General features: G+C 43.4%; 1 protein-coding gene across 8 annotated transcripts in view; it reads right to left on the bottom strand.

Annotated features, from left to right (window-relative positions):
• Positions 1-22,507, bottom strand: part of GPATCH2L (G-patch domain containing 2 like) — a 78,988-nt gene that overhangs the window by 24,371 nt on the left and 32,110 nt on the right. For 3 of the 8 annotated variants that reach the window (XM_085225347.1, XM_085225346.1, XM_085225349.1), the window contains 7 exons: positions 15,425-16,092; positions 9,102-9,166; positions 6,080-6,256; positions 5,634-5,713; positions 3,630-3,694; positions 2,941-2,980; positions 565-650 (listed from right to left, as the gene is read on the bottom strand). In XM_085225347.1, the coding sequence (XP_085081473.1) occupies positions 565-650; positions 2,941-2,980; positions 3,630-3,694; positions 5,634-5,713; positions 6,080-6,256; positions 9,102-9,166; positions 15,425-16,092 (1,181 nt within the window). Of the gene's footprint in view, positions 1-564; positions 651-2,940; positions 2,981-3,629; positions 3,695-5,633; positions 5,714-6,079; positions 6,257-9,101; positions 9,167-15,424; positions 16,096-17,045; positions 17,198-22,507 lie in introns of those variants that run through there. The other 5 variants (XM_085225350.1, XM_085225351.1, XM_085225352.1 and 2 more) reach the window with 4 other exon arrangements.

Here is a 22,507-nt window from a genome sequence, read left to right as displayed (position 1 = left end):
GTACAGTGAAAGAGCTCAAGGGCACCTTACCTTTAGATCATCACCTGCAGCACAAGAACAGAAGTCACCGCCAAGGACAACTCTTGGATTTAATTTAGGATTATTCAGCAGAAGGTGCTTGAACAGCAAGTTAACCCCAACCACGCAAACTGAAATATACCTCAACATTTGGGCAAATGCTACAGGATCACAGAAAAATACCAAGCCATTAGGAGTCACCTAATCTTGTTCTGATTTTAATACTGGACAACAATACTATACCCATTCATACCAAAGCAACGGAGTTGCAGCAACTGAATGCACAAGGAAGAACAGATTACATTTGTTTCTAAAAACACAGCATGTTCTGTCTAGACGCTTTCAATACACTCTAAGTGCCTACAGTACTGAGTCTGCCAGATCATCTGCACTGGTATGTTCTATGCTGAGTTTCAACACAGGTCCCTTAGGGAAAAGTGCATTAACTTCCATGCCTGTGACAACTGTTCAGACTACTGAAGTACTAATGAAGATACACATGGAAGGGAACCAAGACAACCCAACAGAGCAGAGAAAGGGAGTTACCTGGCAGTGCAGTGTGCTGGTGAGCATCTTCGGTGGGAAGCATCAGCAAGCACATCCAGAGAGTACAGAGGAGATAATGGATTGAACTGGAAATTCAAGACATTTTATTTAAGCAAACCATTAAAAGAAACAGTCTCCAGATACAGCTGCTCAGACCTATTCCCTACAGCTGTTCATACAGTATAAGAACAGCTCTCTGACACACCAAGGAATGAGGCTAGATGAGAACTGACTCTCAGATCAGACAACAGGCCTTGCACAGGGTGTAAATCTCATAACCATCTTCTCTCAGCAGACAGCCCTACGAGCACACTTCTTTTTCAACTTGCATTACTGAAAATGCTGGTTGACTGAGAGCATGCTCAAAGAGCTCTACTGCTGCACATGAGTAGAAAAACCTATCTTCCTCTAGTGAAGCCCCTTGTCCACATTCATAACATAGAATGAAAACTTTTAATGCTATAACTAAGGAAAGCACAGAACTTCCCAACAGTCTCAATATTTCTCAATATTCCCCCATATTCACACATGTCACTGAAACAGATCTCTAAAAGGCTCAGGTCCACCAGAGTCTGCTCATAGTGAGCTCAAAATTCATTCCACAACAAGTGAGCTGCTCCTCTCAGTTAGAAGCTGTACTTGCAAATTGCTTGAAACAATTTTCTGAAATCATGTGTGGTCAGGCTAATCTTACATCCTTTGTATGGCATACACTGACAAATCCTGAAGGCATCAAGCATGTGAAAGACAGTTTATTGTACAAGATGCAGCCCTACATTTTTTTTAAGGGATGGGAAAGACATGGAACAATCTACTCAATCAGTGTAGAGAGCAAACCTAGCTCAATATGCAAATAGATGGCTTAGGCTAGTAGTTGCCCTAGGGTGTCCACACTGCAGTTCCATTCAACATCCCTTTATTTATAATTCACACCACAAGCAGGAAATTCATTTCCATCTGTTTTGCAAAGTGCTTGACCGATTTTCAGAATGTTTATTCTTATATTACTAGGATTACTGATGCATTTTTAAATAGGGAAAATCCACAGCTGTAGCAACTCTTATCATAAATGTTATATGGAAGCCTATAATTCAGTATTAGGCTTTTGTCTTCAAACTTTCTGACAGAAAAGAGGCACTATTGCACTACAAAGCTTCTGTTTTCAGTGAGCTCCTCCTTAAATTGGGCTATTAGTTTACCATCAGTGAAATAATGCTGCAGCTGCACCATAGGGGAGAATCATCAGTATCTCCCTGTAGCTGAAGCAAGTTCAGTTATGAAAAATAAAACTAATTTATATTGGTCATTTATAAGATGAGTTATCTCTCTTATCTTCAACAATATCAAAGTGGTATGTGAAATGCTGTCATTAACAAGAAATGCACAGTTGCACAAAGGCCATAAAATTACCTCTTTGCACAAAGATTTAAAAATAATTTCTTGCCATATATGTATCTATAGTCACCTATAGTGTAAAACAATGTTCAGTCCTAGTGTTCACTAACCAAAAGTCAACTAGCAGTAGAACAGAAGGCTAGGAACACCACTACAGCACAACCCTGTAAGTAGAAGATCTATTTTGCTGGCCACTGTCAGGAACATGAGGTCTTACATCATGAATAAAACAGCCTTCTTCCACTGAAGGTATATAAAATTTACAAAGAAAGAATTCAAAAGAAGTGCCTACACCACAGATTCAGTCAGTTAAAAGAGAGCCTATTCATTTCTTTCTATTTCCTGTTACATCTGCTATTTAATTACAGCCAGATAACAATTTGTGTTTTTAATTTTTTCCCCTTCTCTGTTGATGAGACTATCAGGAAGGAGCCTGAGCCAAATAAGGCAAAACAAAGCATGTGAAAAGAGAAAAATGTTCCAATTATCATGGAATTCTGTGAGGCCAAAGTTTCTCCTGACAAGAGTCATTCGCCCTCCCACTAATTATTAGAGAGGAAGGCAAACACTAACCTGAAACTCAAGACAAACAAAAGGAGTCTCTGAGCTATTCAGACAACATAATGCCAGAGACATGGGTTGCACTCAAATCCAGAAGACAACATTTACCAAAACGAGAAGGGACAGAGCTACTGGAACAGGTTGCCCAGAGATGCAATTGATGCCCCATCCCTGGAGATTTACAAGGCGAGGCTGGACCAGGCCCTGGGTAACCAAATCTAATTGTGCACATCCCTCTTCATTGCAGGGGAGTTAGACTTGATGATCTTTAAAGATCACTTCCAGCTCTAAAGATTCTATGATTCCACATTACCCCATGTGCAAAGGCCACGGTGTGAGGGAAATCAGAAGCCAGCATTTTGTTCTTTCTAGAGAGAAGGAAACCAAGAAAATAAAAAAAGTAGAGCATAGACAGCTTACCTGGTTGCGATCTCTCTTCCCCATTGATGGCAACCAAAAACTGGAAGGAGGCAGAGTAGGACGGGCAGGTGGGAGCCACGCCATGGAAGGAATGAATGTTGAGGGGAAAAAAGAGGATTGAGGATGAAGAAAAAAAGGCAGAGGAAGAACAAATATGGAGGGAAAAAGAGAGAGATTAAACATCACTAGGACACATATTAAAAACAACAAATGCCAAATCCAAGTTAAGAAAACTGGAGACTGACAGCTGGTGAAGGCTGGACCTCCTGCATTACAGGTGGAGAGGAGCTACCTCTACCTAATTATAGCCCAACAAGAACAGCATCAGAGGGATGCCAAGGGATAAGCACCATATCTATTTCTATTGCTGACTCTAATTTTAAAACACAGTTTGGGGACAGAGACATAACACACCCAAGAAAGAGAAAGCAAATTCACTACTGCCTTATCAGCATCGTTTCTGCAGTCAGAAAAAACTGACTGCAACCAAAAGGGCATTTGAGCAATTTCCGCATATTGGGGCAGAAAACAGAGAAACTGTCAGTAGAGGACTGTCTCCCACTCAGCAGTTGTCTGTATTCTTTATTTACCACAAAACTCTTCACTCCCTTCAGTCACAGAAGGGAAGAGGATCCCGAAGTTCTTCCTCCCCTCCCAAAACCTTACACAACAGCTGTTAAGGGTCTTACTCTTTCTGACGCGGATCACTAATATGACCCAGCCTCTCAGTGCCCACAGTGCTGATGGAGGTCTCCTGAAACACAAAGACAGGTAAAAGGTTGCAGACTCATGCAGTGAGCAGTCATACTTTACTGCTGCTAATAAAAACAGATACTGCTGTACCAGCTCAGTCTCAGCTAAACATCCTCTCCTTTTAGAACCTCAACTGAAGGCAAAAGACCATTTGGTTTTATTATTTTTGTGTTGTTACTGTTTTTTAATTGTTTTAGTGTCTACAATTGCTTGCACAGGGGTGCACCAAGGACTGGACCAGCACGAAGCATACAGCACAAGGACACAGTTAAGAATGGGGCAAACAGAACCAGTTTACACTAGAGTCAGCTGGGCCACATGCAGGCTGAGAGACAGAATACTACAATACCTTACTAAAAAGAACGTTCCTCACAAAACTGAATCCAGTCTCTCCAGCCAAAGGGGAAAGGGATCCATCAAGTACAGGTGAAAGAAACAAAGAGGAAATATGAAGTTCTCCCTCTCTGAAAACAGCAATTTAGCATGAGGACATCTAACAGCTGAAGGAAAGGGTGTATCCCAGGAGAAAGGGCTTACTCTGCAAGCACTTTTTTTTTTTTTTTTCCTGAGTGATGCTGCCTTGTGTTACACGCTTGATAATGGCATACACACATAGCCTGACACAGCAACTGTTCACATCTGCATAGCAACTGCATCCAGAAAAGAAACATGCTTTGCAGAATGTCTGAAAATGAGGATAAAAGAATGCACAGGTAAGATTCTCCAGAGCTTCTGCCAGGTTACATAGGCAAAACACATTCAAAGTTCAGGGGGGAGTAGTAACAGCGGGGGTGAAAGATGGGCTATTTGTTACAGCAGGAAAATTATTAACTTAAAGTGTCGTAATGTTTAAATTTACGGTTTATTACTGTGTAAATTACAAGCCGTACTTTTGATAATTAGCAGCTCGCTGGCGGGGAGCTCTGAACGAAACTCATTATTTATGATTACAATTTAGAGAGAGATGGGGGAAGGGGGAGCAGTGACCTCCGCTGCAAATGACAAAGATCCCTTTAAGGTGATGAAGATGAATTAAACAAGTAAATATTATCTTTCTCATTTGGATCATTAGAGGTGCTGCCAATAGACCCAGGTGGCCTGAGGAATCTACCCAAAGCCAGTCTCTTGCCAGCTGATGATTCATATTTTAAACCCCTCTTATAACTAAGCAAGGTGAGTGGAAGGAAGAACGGGCAAACAAGGACCTTTCAAGTGTGACAGCAGTTTCTGAGGAAGAAATCATACTCACCTAGAAAGCAGACCCATGTGACACTCCTTAGAGATAAACAAACTCTCTAAAGCCAGCCAACTACGAATATAAGCCAGTATATTCAAGAGCACATCTCAGTAAAACCTAGCACAGCCAACAACCTCCATCCTCACTAACATCTTTTATAGAAGACAAGTGCACTCCACACTTCAAGATTCAGACCAGACTCCTGCCTCTTTTAGACAGGTATCTGCCAAGTATCATTTATTCTTTTAAGAACAGGATGAGCATTTTTTTTGTTGTTTGCCCTACAAATAAAAGACCTGGTCAGTGGCTTTGGATAACACTGCATATACCAACAATTTCACCTTCTTTCACTTCACTCAGCTTTCTGCCCTTGTAGGTGTTACTGGCATAAAAAAAGTCGCATGCCTCATCATTTTCCCCTACATTGTCTAACTCTTCTTCTATCATTCATCACCAGACTTCCTTTTGTATCAAATTTAGCATTAACAAACTCTCTTTGACCCACTACATCTGTCTTAAAATCTACATTCTCTCAATCAGCTTCCAGCAATCAAAGCAGTTTCACCAAATGAAAGAATTTATGAAATAAAAATGTACAGTGTCCCCTTTCTGCAGGAAAGGGCCCATGTGCTAACTTCGAATAGTACTCCAGTTCTAATCAGCACTGGAAATACAGTGGTACTATGTTGCAGAGGGGAATTACCTTGCCAACAAGCCTCCTTCGACCCTTCCGAAGACAGCGGGCAGCAGCTCCTGGAAGGCGGTTCAGGCGAGCATGAAATCCTGGGAAAAAAAAAAAAAAAAATCATGAAAATTGAGCATTCTTCCCAGTAGAACAGCCAGGAAAAATAATTGGTTTAGTGGTCAAATCAGTATTTCTGCCTCTGTTTCTCAATCTGCAAGAAGTAGATATGCCTTTTTATTCACAAACCAAAATCTTTATTTAACAAAAACGGAATCATAAACAGAACAGAGGGACTCTGAAGGATAAGTTCTCTGGTATCTTCTCCACTAGTGCAGCTGGTTTTAAATGGATCATTACAAAAAACAGATCATCAATACCATTTTACGTTGCAGCACCTATGAGTGAAATTTACTCTTACCATCACATCAGAAGATCAAAAACACCTTATTCCTTATGGAACTCACCTCTTCGAGCTGGTCGTGAGGGCAAGAGAAATGTGGAATCTGAGAGCTTGTCCAGGCCTGAGTCAATCCGTTCCACTTCAGAACAGTGGTCAGCTCCCCACTTGGGAAGAAGGTTGGGGACAGTAAATCCTGGGACACACTCTCCCTCATAAAACCAATCACTCTGCTCGTCATCTCCTAAATAAATAGATTGAAATTATCCACAAGAAAAAACAACGTGTCCTGTGACTGCCCCACAGACTACTACAGGTAGGCATTTTGGATGTGGAACAATAGCTGAAGTCCCATTAGGAATTCATTCCTGGAGAACCTTGTATTTGTATTCTGTTTCAATCATTTGCAGTAACTATGGGATATCACTAAATGCTTTAAATTATCCAACTCAGTCTACACAATTTCCCTATAGAACAAAGCCTTCTTTATAGACCTGCCTAGGGCGACTTTAGCACTCTGTTGTGGACGCATCTCATCAACCTTAGTTCAATGCTGTGTGATGTCTAACGCACATCTCTTTCTCTGAAGTAATTACTGTGACAGAAATAGAAGTCAGTCATTTGGCACACTTTATATGCAATCACAGGAAAGATTTCACAACAGGACAGCAGGCTCGCTGTTTTGGATAAACACGAGGAACATAGTCACTGATGAAACAGATCTCCTAGTACAGTAGCTAACAGGAATAAACAACTTTGTCAGAACCACAATCTTCCCTGCAAAGGTAGAACAGCAACAACAGAAGTCATTACCAAGGTCTCCACAAAGCATGGCCACTGTAATTAATACAGCTGCAGTCTTAATAGTGAACTGCCTTAGACACCACTCATGGTAAACCTGCCCCTGGGAGTAGCAGCACATGAGCAACATCAAAAAAAAAAAAAAAATAACAAAAGTTCTTCAGGATCCCAACTGAGAAACAGTACTGTTTAATTGCAAAGTACTTCATCTTACCTTAAAATACTACTAACACACCTGACTTAGGGAAAACACTTGCCTACCATTAAGACTCAGGTATTTCTCGTCACTCTCCCTTCTCTCTTAACCAAGTCACATTATCTGTGACTGAACTCCGTTTTATCTACAAAAAGAAAAACCCTTCACCCTAGTAAAACTCTTGCAATCTTACACGTAACAGAAAAAACAGCACCCATAACCAACTCCAATCATTAACAGCTACGACAGCCAGAACATTTCATCCCAAAGCTCTGAAATGTCTTTTTATTTCTGTGATAAGCATGTTTCATCAACTGACGTATGATAATTATATTTATACATGTAAAGATAAACATACATACACACACACACCTCCACCTACCTTTAAGCAAAAACCAAGTAAAGTTGTCTGGTTCTTTTTAAGTGATCATAATACATATGAAAATAACCCCAAAGTTTTGGCTCTATGAGCATAGTGCAGTATCATACCTCAATTCACTACTTCCACGAGACAAACATTAACAATGAAGATCATATGCTGATACCACTTCAAATTTCACAATTAGAGATTCATTTAACAAAAACTTGCAATAAAATTATAACCTAGGATCGTTTTCCACTCACTGAAACATACTGGAAGCTGGAAAACATCTTGGCCAGAAAACCACTATAGCATAAACTACAGGTATATATAGGTGCAAACATGCACAGAGCCTACACCAACACTGCCTTGAGTGATGAGCTAAAATTTCAACATTTCAGTCAACACACAATGCCATCATCTGATATGTAAGTGCTCACTAACTTCAGCTCTCCCAGCAGAGTTACATGCAAAAACAGGGGATGAGAGATTTTTTTTTTTTCTGTTGCTCTGGAAGAACAGAATGCTGGAAATAATTATTTCTCAGCAAAGGGCAAAGCTGATCTCTGAAATTCCTGCCCTAGGCAAAGTGTCAGAGCCACCTCAGGTCACAACAGATCATCCCTACAGCCTAATATAATCAGAAAAAATGTGCATATATTTGCTAGCATCATGCTGCCTCTCACCCGGACACTTGGGTCAGTAACAAGTGGAAGCAGTACTTCTTACTGAGTTTAGCACTCACATATTCTCCGGAGAGATCTCATCCAAATTATAACTTTTGACATATGACACAATACACATCAGCACAAGCTGCACAGACTTACAAGTCTCCAGGGTCACACCCCACCTGCTCCAAATACAACAGTCCTGATTGCTCCCATGCCTACTGCAAGTGCTTTCACACTTACTTCTACCTTATCTCCCATAAACTGAACACTTCTCACTGATAAATAAAATCAGCATTTGTTCCACACTCAAAAGCCCTAAGAAACCATTTCTACAATAGACCTTGAAGATACTAGGCTCAACTAATACACACAACAGCAATGCTCTTCTTAGCATAGTTCATTAGATGACTTGATAGTACTGATTATTTTGGAGTTGTTTCTTCCTTCCCATTGGGAAAAAACTAACAGATAAGGCTCTAGTGGTAAGTAGACAACAATTAAAACATCTATAGAAAGAGATTGTGAATTTTACTCTTTCTATGGATGACTATGGAGAACAGAATTTCTCTTGTCTTTCTAGGCCTTCCTATAACAGTAATTTGTTGGGGTTGGTTTTTTTTCGTATACTAAATGTTATAGATCTGATATGAACATGAGAAAGAACACTTCTTTAAAGTAAGAGTAATGGAGCACTGAACAGGCTGTCCAGAGAGGTTGTGGAGTCTCTTTCTCCAGAGATATTCAAGACCCACATGGATGCTTTTCCATGCAAATTACTATAGGGGACCCGCTTCAGCAGGGGATTGGTCTAAATGATCTCCAGAGGTCCCTTTTCAACACCTATGATTCTGTGATATACAGGAGTGTACTGCTTCCAAAGCCATACCTTTATGGCCCTCAGATCATTTTGATAACTTCTAGCACCTCACAGCCACTAGACTTTTCCCTGCATTCTCTTCCCTGTCTGTCTTCAAATTCAGATCTTTCTTCAGATCTGTTTTTTAAAAAAAGGCAAGGGAAATTCCCTGTAACATGAGGAAAATTTCAGGACAGTTGTTACCTTGGCGGCCCTCATCATTGGTAAATAGTCCGGTATCACTGCTGCTGCATACACTGCTGGTTTCACTGGAACAAAAACAAACAAATAAAAACATTGTTACAACCCCAGCAAATACAAAACAAACATTCTACTAGTTTATCTGAGCTCACAATACTTTACATCACAGAAATTGGGTATCACTGCATTTCATATACATGGCTCGGTCTAGCACGGGTCATGATGGCTTCCTGTTAAATCCCAGCAATGCTGTACCACTTGACAAGAAGCAGAATCTTGTATCTAGTCTATTTCTAAGGTATCAAAAAGTAATTAATACACTGGCATTGGCCTTGAGTATTAGAGTTCATAACCTAACTACGACATTGTCTGGAATGCTCACTAGGAAATTAAAAGGAGTTAACTGCCCTTGGGTCACTTAACAGATACTGAAAAGCCTCTGAAGTTTTGTACTTTTCCTCAAACGTGTTACCCACCTACATAAGGCCTCTCTTCAATCTACTGCAACTTTTTCTTCCTTTGCAGGAAGAGCAGCAGGTACATTTGTAACTCTCCAGCTAAAAAGCATAGCATGATAGCATGACTTGCTGCAGCTGAATGCCGCTCAGCACTGCGCATTTTACATTTGCTGAAGCAGTTACAAGGGACTTAATTCTTGAATCAAGGAATTAAACTAGAAATTAATGTGTTGACTGTAAAATTGGATAAATATTTGCAGCAGAAATACACACACAAGTCAGCCCCAAGCATCTGACAACTCTACTGCTGATACTAAATCAGTCTTCGGGCACTTGATAGAAAGGCTTAGGTTGGAGAGGACCACAGAGCCCACCCAGTCCCAACTCTGTGCCATGGGCAGGGCTGCCCCCACAAGATCAGGCTTCTTGGGGTCCCATCAATCTGGCCTTGAATGTTCCCAGGGATGAGAGGCATCCACAGCTTCCCTGAGCAGCCTATTCTAGCACTTCACCATTCTTTAAATAATTTCCTTCTATACCAAACCTAAACCTCCCCTCTTTTTGTTTAAAGCCATTCCCCCTTGTCCTGTCACTACTAGACTGTGAAAAAGTTGGTCTCTCTCGTGCTTGTAAGCTCCCTTAAGTACTGGAAGTCTACAATGAGGTCTCTCTGGAGCCTTCTTTTCCCTGGGCTGAACAAGCTCAGCTCCTTCAACCTTCCTTCATAGGAGAGGTGCTCCAGCTCTCTGACCATCTTTGTGGCTCTCCTCTGGACCCTCTCCAACAGCTCCTCGTTTATCTCATGCAGAAGCCCCAGACCTGGACACAGTACTCCAGAAGAAGCCTCATGAGGGCAGAGCAGCCTCACACTGCTGCCACCTCTCTTTTGATGCTGTCCAGGATTGGCCTTCTGGACTGAATTGCACTTCAGGTAATACTTCCTCCAATTTAGCTGAGAAATATCATAACAAGTAGTAACTACTTACTGCCCCTTACACCCCCTTAGTACTAAGGTCTCATGGGAGATATGAACATCACATAAGTCAGAACTAGAATCAAGCTCTGATTGAGGAGCACTGTTACAAAGCTCTCTGGCCTCCTACAGGGAAACATACTGACACCAGTATCAACAGAAAACCTCCTAATTCACAAAACATAAGGATGAGCGATCATAAGAAGCATCACCCCAAATAAATGCAGGAACATAATTAAACCTTTTCAGTTTCATTATGTTATTACATTTTATTTTTTATTATGCTACTTCATTATTTAAACATTATTAAAAATTTTGGAGCACATTATTGCTCTTGGAAAATACACTCTTGAGTACAGCCAAATCAATTCACCATGCTGGATATCTATAAACTCTGCATCTTCATCATTATACAAAGGTCATATAAATTTTTAAGGATGAATGATATGTATATCATTCCCACATTTCAGTATGTAAGTTAATATCAAATTCCAACTCAATCCATTACAGAGTTTGGCTATCCATTTGCCCTCCCCCATGTACAACAAAGCAATTAGGCCAAGGACTGATAACCACGAGTCATTTGTTTCATTCCTAGCTCTCCTACCAACTCACTATATGACCCAGGGCAAATCTTAGTGCGTCTGCTTTCTCCTTTGAAAGCCTGGATTAAGAGACCTTACAAGCAAGGATTGAGTGACTGCTTCATATGGGTTTTAGCATCACCAGAGAAAAGGTGCCAGAGAAAGGAAGAAGCGTTATGTAAGATTCCAGATCATATTAACTGCACTTTAAGCATTCTGTCATACTGACAGCTCCTTTGCTCCTTACAGATACACATTATTGCCAGTGCCTTACTTGAATCAACTTTCATGGATCCCACTTCACTCTCTTTACCATTTCACACTTCAGGGCTGAACACAAACTAGACTCCTCCACAGGCCTTTCTACAGGTCCAGTAAGCACTGATTAATGACCTCCACTTGCAAAGGAGGCTACTTACCTTAACCATGAAATAATGAATCCTATTGATCCGACAACCTACTGCTATAGAGTGTTATTGATCACCCAATCTTTGGTTAAAATGGTCCTCATTTAGCAATTTCACTGTTGCAAACACCTGGAGCAAAGCATGCTTATAATTAAATAGTTTGGGGGAGTTAAAGTGAGAGGTGATGGACAGAGATCTCAGGTTTACCCCATTTATTCTTTCTCCTGAGCTATTGTTTGTGTCAGGAGGGATATTGATTTTCTATAAAAATAAGAAAACAAGAGGCACCGAGGGGCTGCAGAAGGTCAGGCTGGGCTGGAGGAGGAGGGGAAGCTGAACACTCTGTCTCTGTCATTTGCCTTCCAAGAGAGGAATTTTTTCTTTACCGAGAGACTGGGTTCCAATTCATCAGCTTAGCCAGGCTCTCGACTGCCACTGCAGGCTGCTAGGAAAATAGTTCTCTTCCAAAGAGTAAAGGCAACTGCACTACACACTTGAGAAGCAGTGGCTACAGTCCCAGGCCAAAACACATCAGCAGCAAACCAGCGAAGTCACACAGAGCCAGTGGGGGAGTGCGATGGCCAGTTCAAAAAAGTGAAGTTATGTCTCTTGAGAGTAGATCAGACAAACCACAGAGCTCTCACTACTAAGCACATCATTCAAAGTGATTTGTCAAACAACTCTTGACCATGATTTGCTCTGCTTCAAGCTAAACCCAGATCATTCTGAAAGTGCTCAGCTTAGACCAACAACAGGAGCTTCAGCACTCAACATATGATTTCCCTATGCTTTATTATGGCTGCAGGGAATCTCAGAGCATTAGAGGAGAAAGAAGGGCACGCTACCTTAGTAGTTAACTGTCACTCTTGTACAAGCATGCAGATGACTACTTAAACTAAGACCACTTGCTTCTTTTACCACAATTCTCAGTGTCAGGCCTTGAGTCACGTCATTACCCAGTTTAGAAACATCATGTTCCTGCACACCTTTCCTCCTCACAGTGTACACTGAAATTTGGCAATTTCAAATATTTCATTTCACGTACACTATGTACATGCCTACAAGCAAACTCCTCATTAAATACACATTTCCAAAGCTTTCTCAGTGAATCAGTTTATTTCCTGAATACAGTAGGCTTTTGATCTGACTTAGAACAAGTAGCTCTCTTGAAAGCAGAGAAAACACTGAGTATTTCATCATTTAAGGAGATCTACTGCTACGTAACACAAAAATGGAACAACCTCAAATTGCACCAGGGGATGTTCAGAGCAGCTATCAGAGGAATTTCTTTATGGAAGGTGTAGCTAGACATTGGAAATGGGCTGTCCAAGGAGGTGATTAAGTTGCCATCCCTGGAGGTACTAAAGAGATGTGGATGTGGAAGCGACAAGGTTTAGCAGTGGAATTATAATGTTAGGTGGATGGTTGGAGATGATGAGGTCTGTTCTAACCAGAATGATTGTGGTTCTATGAACAGAAATGGAACCAACACAGTATCAAGTTGCTCCATATATCACTAGATCACAGTGGACTGGCTCCTGGTACTGCAAGCTTTATTAGTCGCTTTCCCACCTTGTGATGCCAACATACCATTCTTTCTCATAGGTATCCAATTTTCTTCTCCTTTCTTCATGCTATGCTTGTTATACAGTTGTTTGAAGTACCTTCTCTCATGGTAGCAGAAAAAGGAGCAAAGCAGCAATGGCAGAGCAAGAGTGAGGTAAGCAAAGCCAGTTTCACTTTGCTAGCAGCGAACTGCTATATTTAAAGCAGCAGAGACCAACGTGATCCTTCACTGCTGCAAGGGACAGTCCACAGCAAAGAGGGTTATGTGTGTTTCTCTCTCCAATTTTGACCCTCTTGAGTGAATCACAGCACTGATCACACTTGTGTTGGAGAGGTCAAATATTCTGACCTCTAAAGAGAATCTCAAAGACTTGGCAGCAGAAGGCAAACAGCATACAAACACTTGCACAGTAATTTGCTTGAGAGCAAGGTACAACTGAGACAGAACAAAGTGATATCCTCAGCATGGTCCTCAAGTAACACCCAACAAAGCTGTTTATTTGCTCTTCCAAATAAAGCCTAGATGAAAGCCTGCTGGTTTAAGTTCAAGTTTGACATGATGGAACAGACTCTGACTGGTAGAAAAAAACCCTCAAGGAGCACTGTCCATCACTGCCACATCAAGTAAGGGCATCTCTCAGTCCATCACTAGTGACATGCAACATTCAGGGGCTAGGCAGCACATTTCCTTTTCTGGACTGCCAGCACACAGCACGAAAAGATAAAAGTGTTCTTAGCAACTAATACCAAAAAAGGCATTCACTAGCATCTTGAAAAGGCACATCTTCCCTCATTTCTTAACCTAAAAAGAACCACTTTTCAATGAAAAAAAAAAAATCACTTTTTTTGCTTCTTCTATCTTCTTAAGTTAGCTACAGTTAGCTACAATGCTGGTTCGATGAAAATGCACTAGTGATCTCTAGAATCAGGACAGAGAGGATGTACTACAACCTATGCTTTTCACAGCCTCTCAGAAAGTACCTTTGAGGAGTGTGCACTTCCAGTTATTTTCCACAAAGCCCTCAATAACTGCATGCCACCTGTCCACTGACAAATTGCAGTAACTAGACAGCCAGAACACTTAAATGAACCCAAACACATGAACAATTACACCAAAGCAAACAATTATACTTCTCAAATTCACTGTCTCTGATAGTGTCTATTGTAGTGAATACTTGTGAAAAGAATATGAGACTGTAACAAATGTGGATTGACCGTTTCCTCAGTACATTCGTACAGCTTCCAGCAATCAGCAGTTTCAGGACTTCCTGAGACAAATCTTCCACTTGGGCTGTAATGCTTATCAGTCCCTAGAAAATCTACCCTCCACATCCCCCTTTCAGATACATACAAATCTTGATCTCCAAAATGTCCCACAGCAGTTTTACGAAAACAAAAAAAAAAGAAAAAGTTTTGTATTGAATGTCTCCTGCTTCTTAAACAATGGTAGTCCCTATCTCCTTTCTGTATGCCATTTGTTAAAACTCTTCCATTTGACTCGCAGCGGTTGTTTCTCTTCTAATCTGCAAAAATCTTTTTGTAAAGAAGGAGTTTTATAACACTGAACCTTCTATTGAGAGAATAAAAATCAAACTCAAAGGGAAAACTTCTCAAGAGTGATGCACAAATTCAGACCATGACATTTATGCTTCTCATTTTCAACTCTCGTACAAAACTGCATCACCAGTTCATCAGTTCTTCAAAACTGGACACAAATACAAGCCAGATTTCACTGTTCATAGACTTACCCTGCAAATATTCCATTTTACCCAACTTCTTTATCTTCTCACTACTCTCCTGCCACAGCTAGCCTGTCAGAACCTTATTCTAAACCCATAGCAGAAATGTAGAACTGCAATGAAGATGTTTTGACTGAGGTTCATACAGTACCTGCACAGAGGTCTAGCATTCATTGTCTGATCAGTTTTCTGTTACTGCTTATGGTAAATTCTGAAAACAAGAAACTACAAACAGATCACATCAATCAGACAACATAAGTACCAACAATGGATTTATCAGCCAAACGTCAGGCCACAAGCATGCCACTTCATAGCAGAAGGACCACAAAATTTTCAAAGAGCTGCTTGTGCATTACAAGCCAGAAACATAACAACTTGCTAGCTTTTCAAAGAGTGTTTGGGTCATCATCATGGCATTGACATGAAAAGACTGTTGGGGAAAAAAAATCTAAACTTTTAAAGTAGCTGAGGGATTTTCCCTCCTCAAAAAAAGAGAATAGCGCTGAATAAGTTTGGAAAGAACTTCTAAAAGCAAGATTGTACAAGCTGCAAGCAAGGAAGCCATCTAGCTCTAGCAGGGAAAGAAACAAAGACCTCACCATTCAGACATATTTTCATCTGAGCCCTGCTTCTGTTCATCAGCTTCACACTCCATCCGCTCCTTCCTTCCCGCCTTGCTGAGGAAGGGCCTGTTCTCTCCCGGTTCACAAAGGCCACGACTGGATGATGTCCACGGGGCATTTTCCTTCCAGCGCGAAAGACGCTGTTTCTTTGCTGACTTGAACCTGCAGCCCCTCTCATAGTTCCACTCTGACACCCTGAGCTTTTGCTGGAGGCTGGCAGCCACTTCTGATGTCACGCGTTTCACTTTCCGGCGGCGCCTAAGAGGCCGGCAGGGTGCATTCTCTGTAAAGGAGTCTGACTCATGCCATGAGTGTTGCTTGCTCTTCAGGCTGGCACTGAGAGCTGGATGTCGTTTGACCGCTGCCATGTCATCAGAGTCACTGAAATTGGCTGTCAGCACCTCACGGCAATCCTTCACAGCTTCATCCAAGCTGGACTCCGAGGCCTCACTGTAGCAGCAGGCGTGCTCTGCCTGATGCGTGAAGTCTGAGCGTCGTTTGCGACCCCGCCTCTTGCGAAGCTGGCGCCGCTGCTGCCGCGGGCTTAGGGCCATCTCTTCCCATAGCTCATCCAGCTTGTTTTGTTCTGAAGTTTGTTCTAAGGCTGAGGCCAAGTCATGCACAAGTTCATCCATTGGCAATGCCTACTAAAAATGACAGCAAACAATTAGCACCAGACATAAATGCTGTCACAAACACATTGCTAGACTACAGCATACTATAGCAGAGTTACACACTTGAGTTGCCTGGGAGAAACAATGCAATATAAGTGCTGTTTCTTGGGCTAACGTTCACTCCTTCCTTTTGCAGGAGTTAAATCCCACTTCTAACCACAGTGGCGGAGATGTCACCACTGCAGCAGTTGGGTCAAGAGCTCTGTATCTGAAAGGGCCTTACATTTGTATCTTTTGCTTGGAAGCAATGTGTTCCATTACACATCTTAAGGGTAAAGGAGCCCCTAACTAGTTTGCTACCTGGTATGCCTATGTCAATTACTGTAAGCTACAAAGAAGGTTAGCAGCTGCAGCAAGCAGACTGAAGTCTTCCAAAAAGTAGACAGGCAGTAAAGCTGTGCGCAAAACGGAAAGCAAAAAGGCAGTCTGCAAATCAGCTTCAACGCAGCAGCAAAATAAGACGCCGGGCCATCCTACACTCATTACAACAGTGTACGTGACACCAGGACCCAGCTGCTAGGGGCAAAATCCCCAGCCCTTCCATCTTCGGACTGCCAGCGAGCCCATCCTAAGGACTCGCCCAACCTCCGACACTGCCCGTGACCGCCGGGCCGTCCCACCTCCGGCACTTCAGGCTCTCGTGCTGGGCCACCTCGCCCAGAACACCCGCGGCCCCGTTCCGGAGCAGCACTGGCTGCCGCAGGCCTCCTCCTCGGTCCAGGCGCCCGGAAGGCCGCACCGTAACGCCTCTCCAGCTCCGAGGAGAAGCCGGCGCTCTCCCACTCGCCGCCGGGCAACCCCCGGCCCCGCAGAGCAGCCCGGCACAGCCCGCCGCGCCCCGAGGCCGGACCGGGAGGGGCGTCTCGAGCGCCGACGCCCCACCCCGACCCCACCGCCGGGCCGCGGCCCCCGACCCCACTCACCGGGCAGCGCCCGCTCCGCCAGCCCCTCGCAGCGGCGCTTCCGGCCTTCCCGGGCCACTTCCTCCCCGCCCTCCCCGCCGAGGGGCGGGCCTGGCGCCGGGGGCTGGCCCGGCGTGGGGCGCTGCGCCGCCCGGTAGCGCGGCGGGTTAGGGGGCGGCGTGCGGCCGTGCCCGGAGTGCTGCGGGCCGTTAGAAGCCGTTACAGACCGTTACTTAGTGAGGAGAGGTGCTCGGATAGGCGTCGCTGCGCAGGATAGCCGCGTTAGTTCATCTTTCACGAGTCTTTCCCTTTAGCCTTTTCATAGAATCATAGTCCCAGAGTTGTTGGAGTTGGAAGCGACCTTTAAAGGCCATCCAGTCCAACTCCCTGAAACGACGCCTGCAGCTCGGTCACGGCGCTGAGAGCCCGACCTTGTCTGTGTCCAGGAACAGGACATACACTGCATCTCTGGGCAACCTGTTCCAGGCCTTCACTACCTTTATTGTAAAAAACTTCTTTACACCCAATCTTAATCTCCCCTGTTCTGATTTGAAACCGTTTCCCCTTGTCCTATTATCACAGACCCTGGTAAACAGTCTGTCCCCTTCTTTCTTATAGCCCACCTTTAAATACTGACAGGCCACTCCCAGGTCTCCCTGCAGCCTTCTCTTCCCTGTGCTGAACAGCCCCAGCTCTGTCAGCTTTTCCTTGTATGGGAAGTGTTCCATTCCTTGGATCAGGCCCTTCTTGGCTGGGAATGACCATGAGGTGCCTCGGGGCAGTGCCACATCAGGCAGAAGAGTTGTCCACGAGGCCCTGTCCCTGCAGGACTCACTGCTGAGGTTTAATATCACCAAAACCACAACCATGCTTTCCCCAGATGAATATCCCGCCTGTGTTTGAGTATTTCACCCTACAGATCACTTCACAGCTCTAGAGTCAGCAGAAACCAGGCCCGGTGCATAAGGCCTCTCCTGATGCTGGGCGTGCATTCCTTGATTTAGTGGGTGTATGTTATCACTTGCCATTGGTTTATGAAGTTCTTATTTATGGAAATATCAGTCCTTGGCTTATCTGACCCCTGGCTTGCTTGTGAATGGAAGTAACACATGCCCTGCTGAGAGCTGGTGTTTCTTATTGATTTTTTTGAAGATTTGTGCGTTGGTAGGTGCCATTGTTGGAGTCCCAGCCCATGTCTCCACAGACCATTAGCTGCTAATAGAAGCTGAATGTTCCCAGCTCTTGCCATGTGCTTCTCCTTTTTGCTGCTTGATTTTTTTTCTTTTTAATTGTAAGATGCTGGCGATCAGTATACTCAGTACCAAAAATGCATTTCATACTGAATTTGTGTATCTGGATTTGTGTATTTGGATATACACTGGATTTGTACATCCGGATGGAACTCAGTTTTGTTATTTTCTAAGATAAACCTCTCCGTGCAATTTCCTTGTCCTTAAATCTGCACCTCCTTCCGTCACAGCATGTGCCTGTTATCTCCCCAGTTTATGGATCATCAGCAGCCATCAGAGTCAAGCCAACTGTGACCCCAGTTCCATTTTCTTCAGCATTCCCTTTTGTTTCTCATCTTTCCGTTTATTTAATCCATGTGGCAGCATTCATATTCAAGGCAATATTAGTTCATTTTTCAAGTCATATTTTACAAGGCAGTATATGAAAGGATTTGTTGAAGCCTAGATATATTATGTACATGGCATTCTCTTCATTCGCTAATTTTGTAAATTAAATCAGAGGAAGTAATCAGGTTTGTCTGACATGATTTGTTCTCTATAAATCTACGCTGCTGCTCGTTGTTCATAGATCTGTTATCCCTCACATTTTTACATTTTTTTCCAGCTTCTATTTATTCCTTTATGAGGCCAGAAGCAGAAGTTTTACTGAAAGGGTGATAATTGCCAAGATCATGACTTCCTCCCTGCTTCCCCCTGATAACATGCTTGCTTTTCCCCAGTTCCCTGGCACCCCCCCAGATTGTCAAGAAATAACCATAAGAAAATCCTTCCGTTTGTGGCTGGTTCCTACACCTTCTGAAATGATCATCATTCAGCTTCACTGAGATCTCTCCACGCTGTTTCTCCAACTCAACCTTTATTCTGAGCTGTAATTTTAACATTTTCATTACCTTTTTGTTTTCTGAGAAATTTATGTGGAAAAGAAATATTAAAAGAACAAAAACGGTCATTTGATAAATCATTTTTATCTCATTCCTAATGTCTGTCTTCAGTTTAGTTAGTTGCTGTGCACCAATTCATCTGTACTTGTCTGTCCTTTTGTCTTTTTAACCCTCTCCATTGCAGTACCTCACTCTATTGACTGCACCATTTAGTTTCCTATTTTCAGTACAGAGGTTTTCTTTTTACTCTCAGATCCTAAAATCTAATCCTGTTTTACCGCTGCAATCCTTTTCCATGCTTCAGGACATAAAACATCTACAAAATGTCTGGGTTACAGAGAAACTCCCCTGGTGGGAAGGTTATTCTGTAAACATCTACTTCAGAGCTTCTTACCTCTTCATTTCAGCTCTGTGCTGGCTGTAGTACTGGGCAGGATAACAAATTACACAAACAGTTGTGTAAAAGAATTCCTGTGCTCACACGTCCTGAAGAGACAGCAGCAGATGCCCACTTTAATTTCTCTTTTTTTCCATTCGTTTCCGAATAGTTCTGTGCTTTTCTATTGGTCAACAAGAGTTCTACAAATTGTATAATTTTTAAAGCACCTGTCAATATTTTCACAAATTTCAGCATTTCAAACTAAATTCTGAGAGACGTCAGCAGCCTTTTTCCTGACCTGGGAGAGATGGGGAATGTTTTTCTGGGAAAGTTTTGGTGGTAACAGAATTGCTTTTGCCTTTTGCAAGAGTCACAAGAACTAAAATGGTGCCAAAACAGGGCACTGGTGTGAATAGGGAAAAAATGGAAATTTGTCAGTAGGAGTTGGTGAAATATACTGGGGAAGAAGTGGTAATCTGGTTTTGAGCTGTTTATGATATTTCTGTTCTGTCTCACAAAGTCCACTCTGAAGTGGAACAGTCACTCTAAATTCTGAATCCTTGCCTGAGTTCAACTTCACCCCACATCCCCAGTGAATTATTCGATCTCTCTTGCAGTTTGCAGTTTTCCTGCACGAACAACAGGGACTGGCCTATTTTTCTCAGCACTAATTTTGCTTGTGAAAAGCTGTAGGGATGCAAAATGTTCAGGACTTGTATCCTGAGTGGATTATTAGCCTTTCCTGGGCTTTGCACATGCAGGCCTCTTTCTCCTGCCCAGAATCTATGGTCACGAGCACTAAACTGTTGCTGGGACTTGATATGAGAGAGGAGATGCTGCTGGCGAGGGACGTTCCTGAGGTGAGCAGCGAGGGAAAGTCTGCGGGATGCTCACAGCACGTTGTTGCTGCTGCTTTGCCCAGCTCATGCCCCAGCCTGCACAGGGAGAGGGATGGCCTGGTAGGACAGGAAGAGTAAAGGGGTCGTTACTGTACCCCAGCAAACATTCTGCATGGTCCCATGGTGCTTCTCAGCAAAACCTTCCAGGGGTTAAAAGGAAAAAGAGAGAGACAGAAAGGGGACAAGAGACAAAGGGAGGAATAAAGTCAAAAAATGTGCCGTGAAGCTTCTTGCAGCAAAATGCGGAGAAAGTCATTTCCAACTTCTTTCATCTTGGAGATGAAGCCACTAAATAAAAGGGCAGCGCAGAACACAAGGGCTTTTAATCTGTCTCATCTCCTTCATAATAACTGCAAATTTTCCCTGGGCTCCTGGGAGTGAGCCTCTTTCCTCTGTCTTTGCCTTATCTCCCCCCTCCATATTTCACAGCCGGCGCAGCTCCCCTCACTCGGCTGCCCCCGGCCCAGTCTCCGCGAGGCCTGTGGGAGCCGCCAGCTCCCAGGGCCTCATTGTTCCCGGCTTGGGAGGAAGCTCAGAGAGGGAATTGAAGGCAAGTCAAAGGGAAACAGCATCATCGCTGCTTCATTAATGGGAACCTTTCAGCAGAAAACATATCAGAGCGAGGTCTTTTCAGAGGCAGTAATTAGCAATTTGGAGCCTTCCCCCCTCAGGAGATGCAGCTGCGATCTAACAAGTGGGAGCAGTGCTCGCCTCCTTTTACGCTTCATATTTATTGTTTTTCATTTTCTCCATCTTCCTTCCATTGTCCAGCCTCCTCCCCGCTGCCAGATAAGGGCCCTTTATTAATCGCTCCCTTTTAATTCTTCATTAATGATAATAACTTTCTCTGGCGCATGGAGAGGAGTTAATCTTTCCTGGGTATTGAGAAAGGACAGGGCTGAAAGGGAGGGAGTGAAGAAGTGCACGATGGACAAGGCTGCGCCGCCACGTTTCCCTCCCACCCCAGCACCCGGAAGGAGTTTCTGAAGACTTTGGCTGTTGAGCTGTGAGTTGTCCAATGGAAAGTCTTGGGTAGTCAGTTTGGATTTGGTGGGCTGTACCCTGGCTCAGAGAGCAGGCCATTACCAGGAACAGGTACACCTGGGCCAGATGGAGGGGCCTTCTTGGTGTCTTTGTGAAAAAGCCAATGTCTCCTTGTAACTGACGGACTGTGTCTACTTGTCTTGTAGGAGTGTCCTCCCAGGCACCTTAAAAGTCCAGTTTCCCAACAGCCAACACTGTCTGCATTTAAACAGTACTTGAAAGTAGAAAGGAATTGTATGTGGGAGGCTCCGCACAAAACAAGACCTCTCTGGTGCCTCTCCCAGCAGTTGGCAGAGCCCGTATATGTGCCTTGGGTCACTCCCATCTGGAGGTCCAGGCCATCACTAGGGACATCTGCGTGAGGTGACTGCTGGGCTAGCTCAGCACTGGCAGTCTGGTGACAAAAGCAAGATGAAGATAGCAGGGAAGGGAGGAGGCTGCCATCCAGGCTGTGGACACGTGCACAGATCTGTAACCGTTGAATATCAGCCACAAGAACATGGCTAGGGAGCTGCTACATCCAACGTGCTTATACTGCCTCGCTTCTCTTCTAGAGTTTTATACCACCGGCTCCACAGGGCCCCTGCTGTTAAAGGTCATACAAGTATCTTGCCTTCTAGTGGTAGACCTCATCCCTTCCTGGGTAGCTGGATACGCCACCACCCCATTACGAATATTTCAGTATTCCCAAATACAAAGAAAAGGGGATGAATGTTACTGTTGCTAGGATAGGTGGCTCCACTACCTCACTGAGGAGCAGCAGGTTGGCAATGCTGGGAAATGCTGAGAGAAAGGAACAAATGTCCTGAGAAGAACCCAGGAACTTCAGTGTAGAAGCTCAAACTCATTATCTGCTTACTGTTCTACACACATCAGCTGCTATTTCCATAACATGCTCTGTTTCTTAAGTGTCTTTGAGAATGAACTGAGGCCTACATTTATGTTCCTCTGAGTAATTTTTTTGGTGTTCATTTTGTTCCAGTAATCAGGAACAATCTGTCCTGCAACAGACCTCTGCTTAATTTGTAGT

This window comes from Meleagris gallopavo, chromosome 5, assembly GCF_905368555.1.
Source record: "Meleagris gallopavo chromosome 5, MGAL_WU_HG_1.1, whole genome shotgun sequence".
NCBI classification, from domain to species: domain Eukaryota; kingdom Metazoa; phylum Chordata; class Aves; order Galliformes; family Phasianidae; genus Meleagris; species Meleagris gallopavo.
Note: the sequence above shows the minus strand (reverse complement) of the source record. Positions and strands in the feature narration are given on the sequence as shown.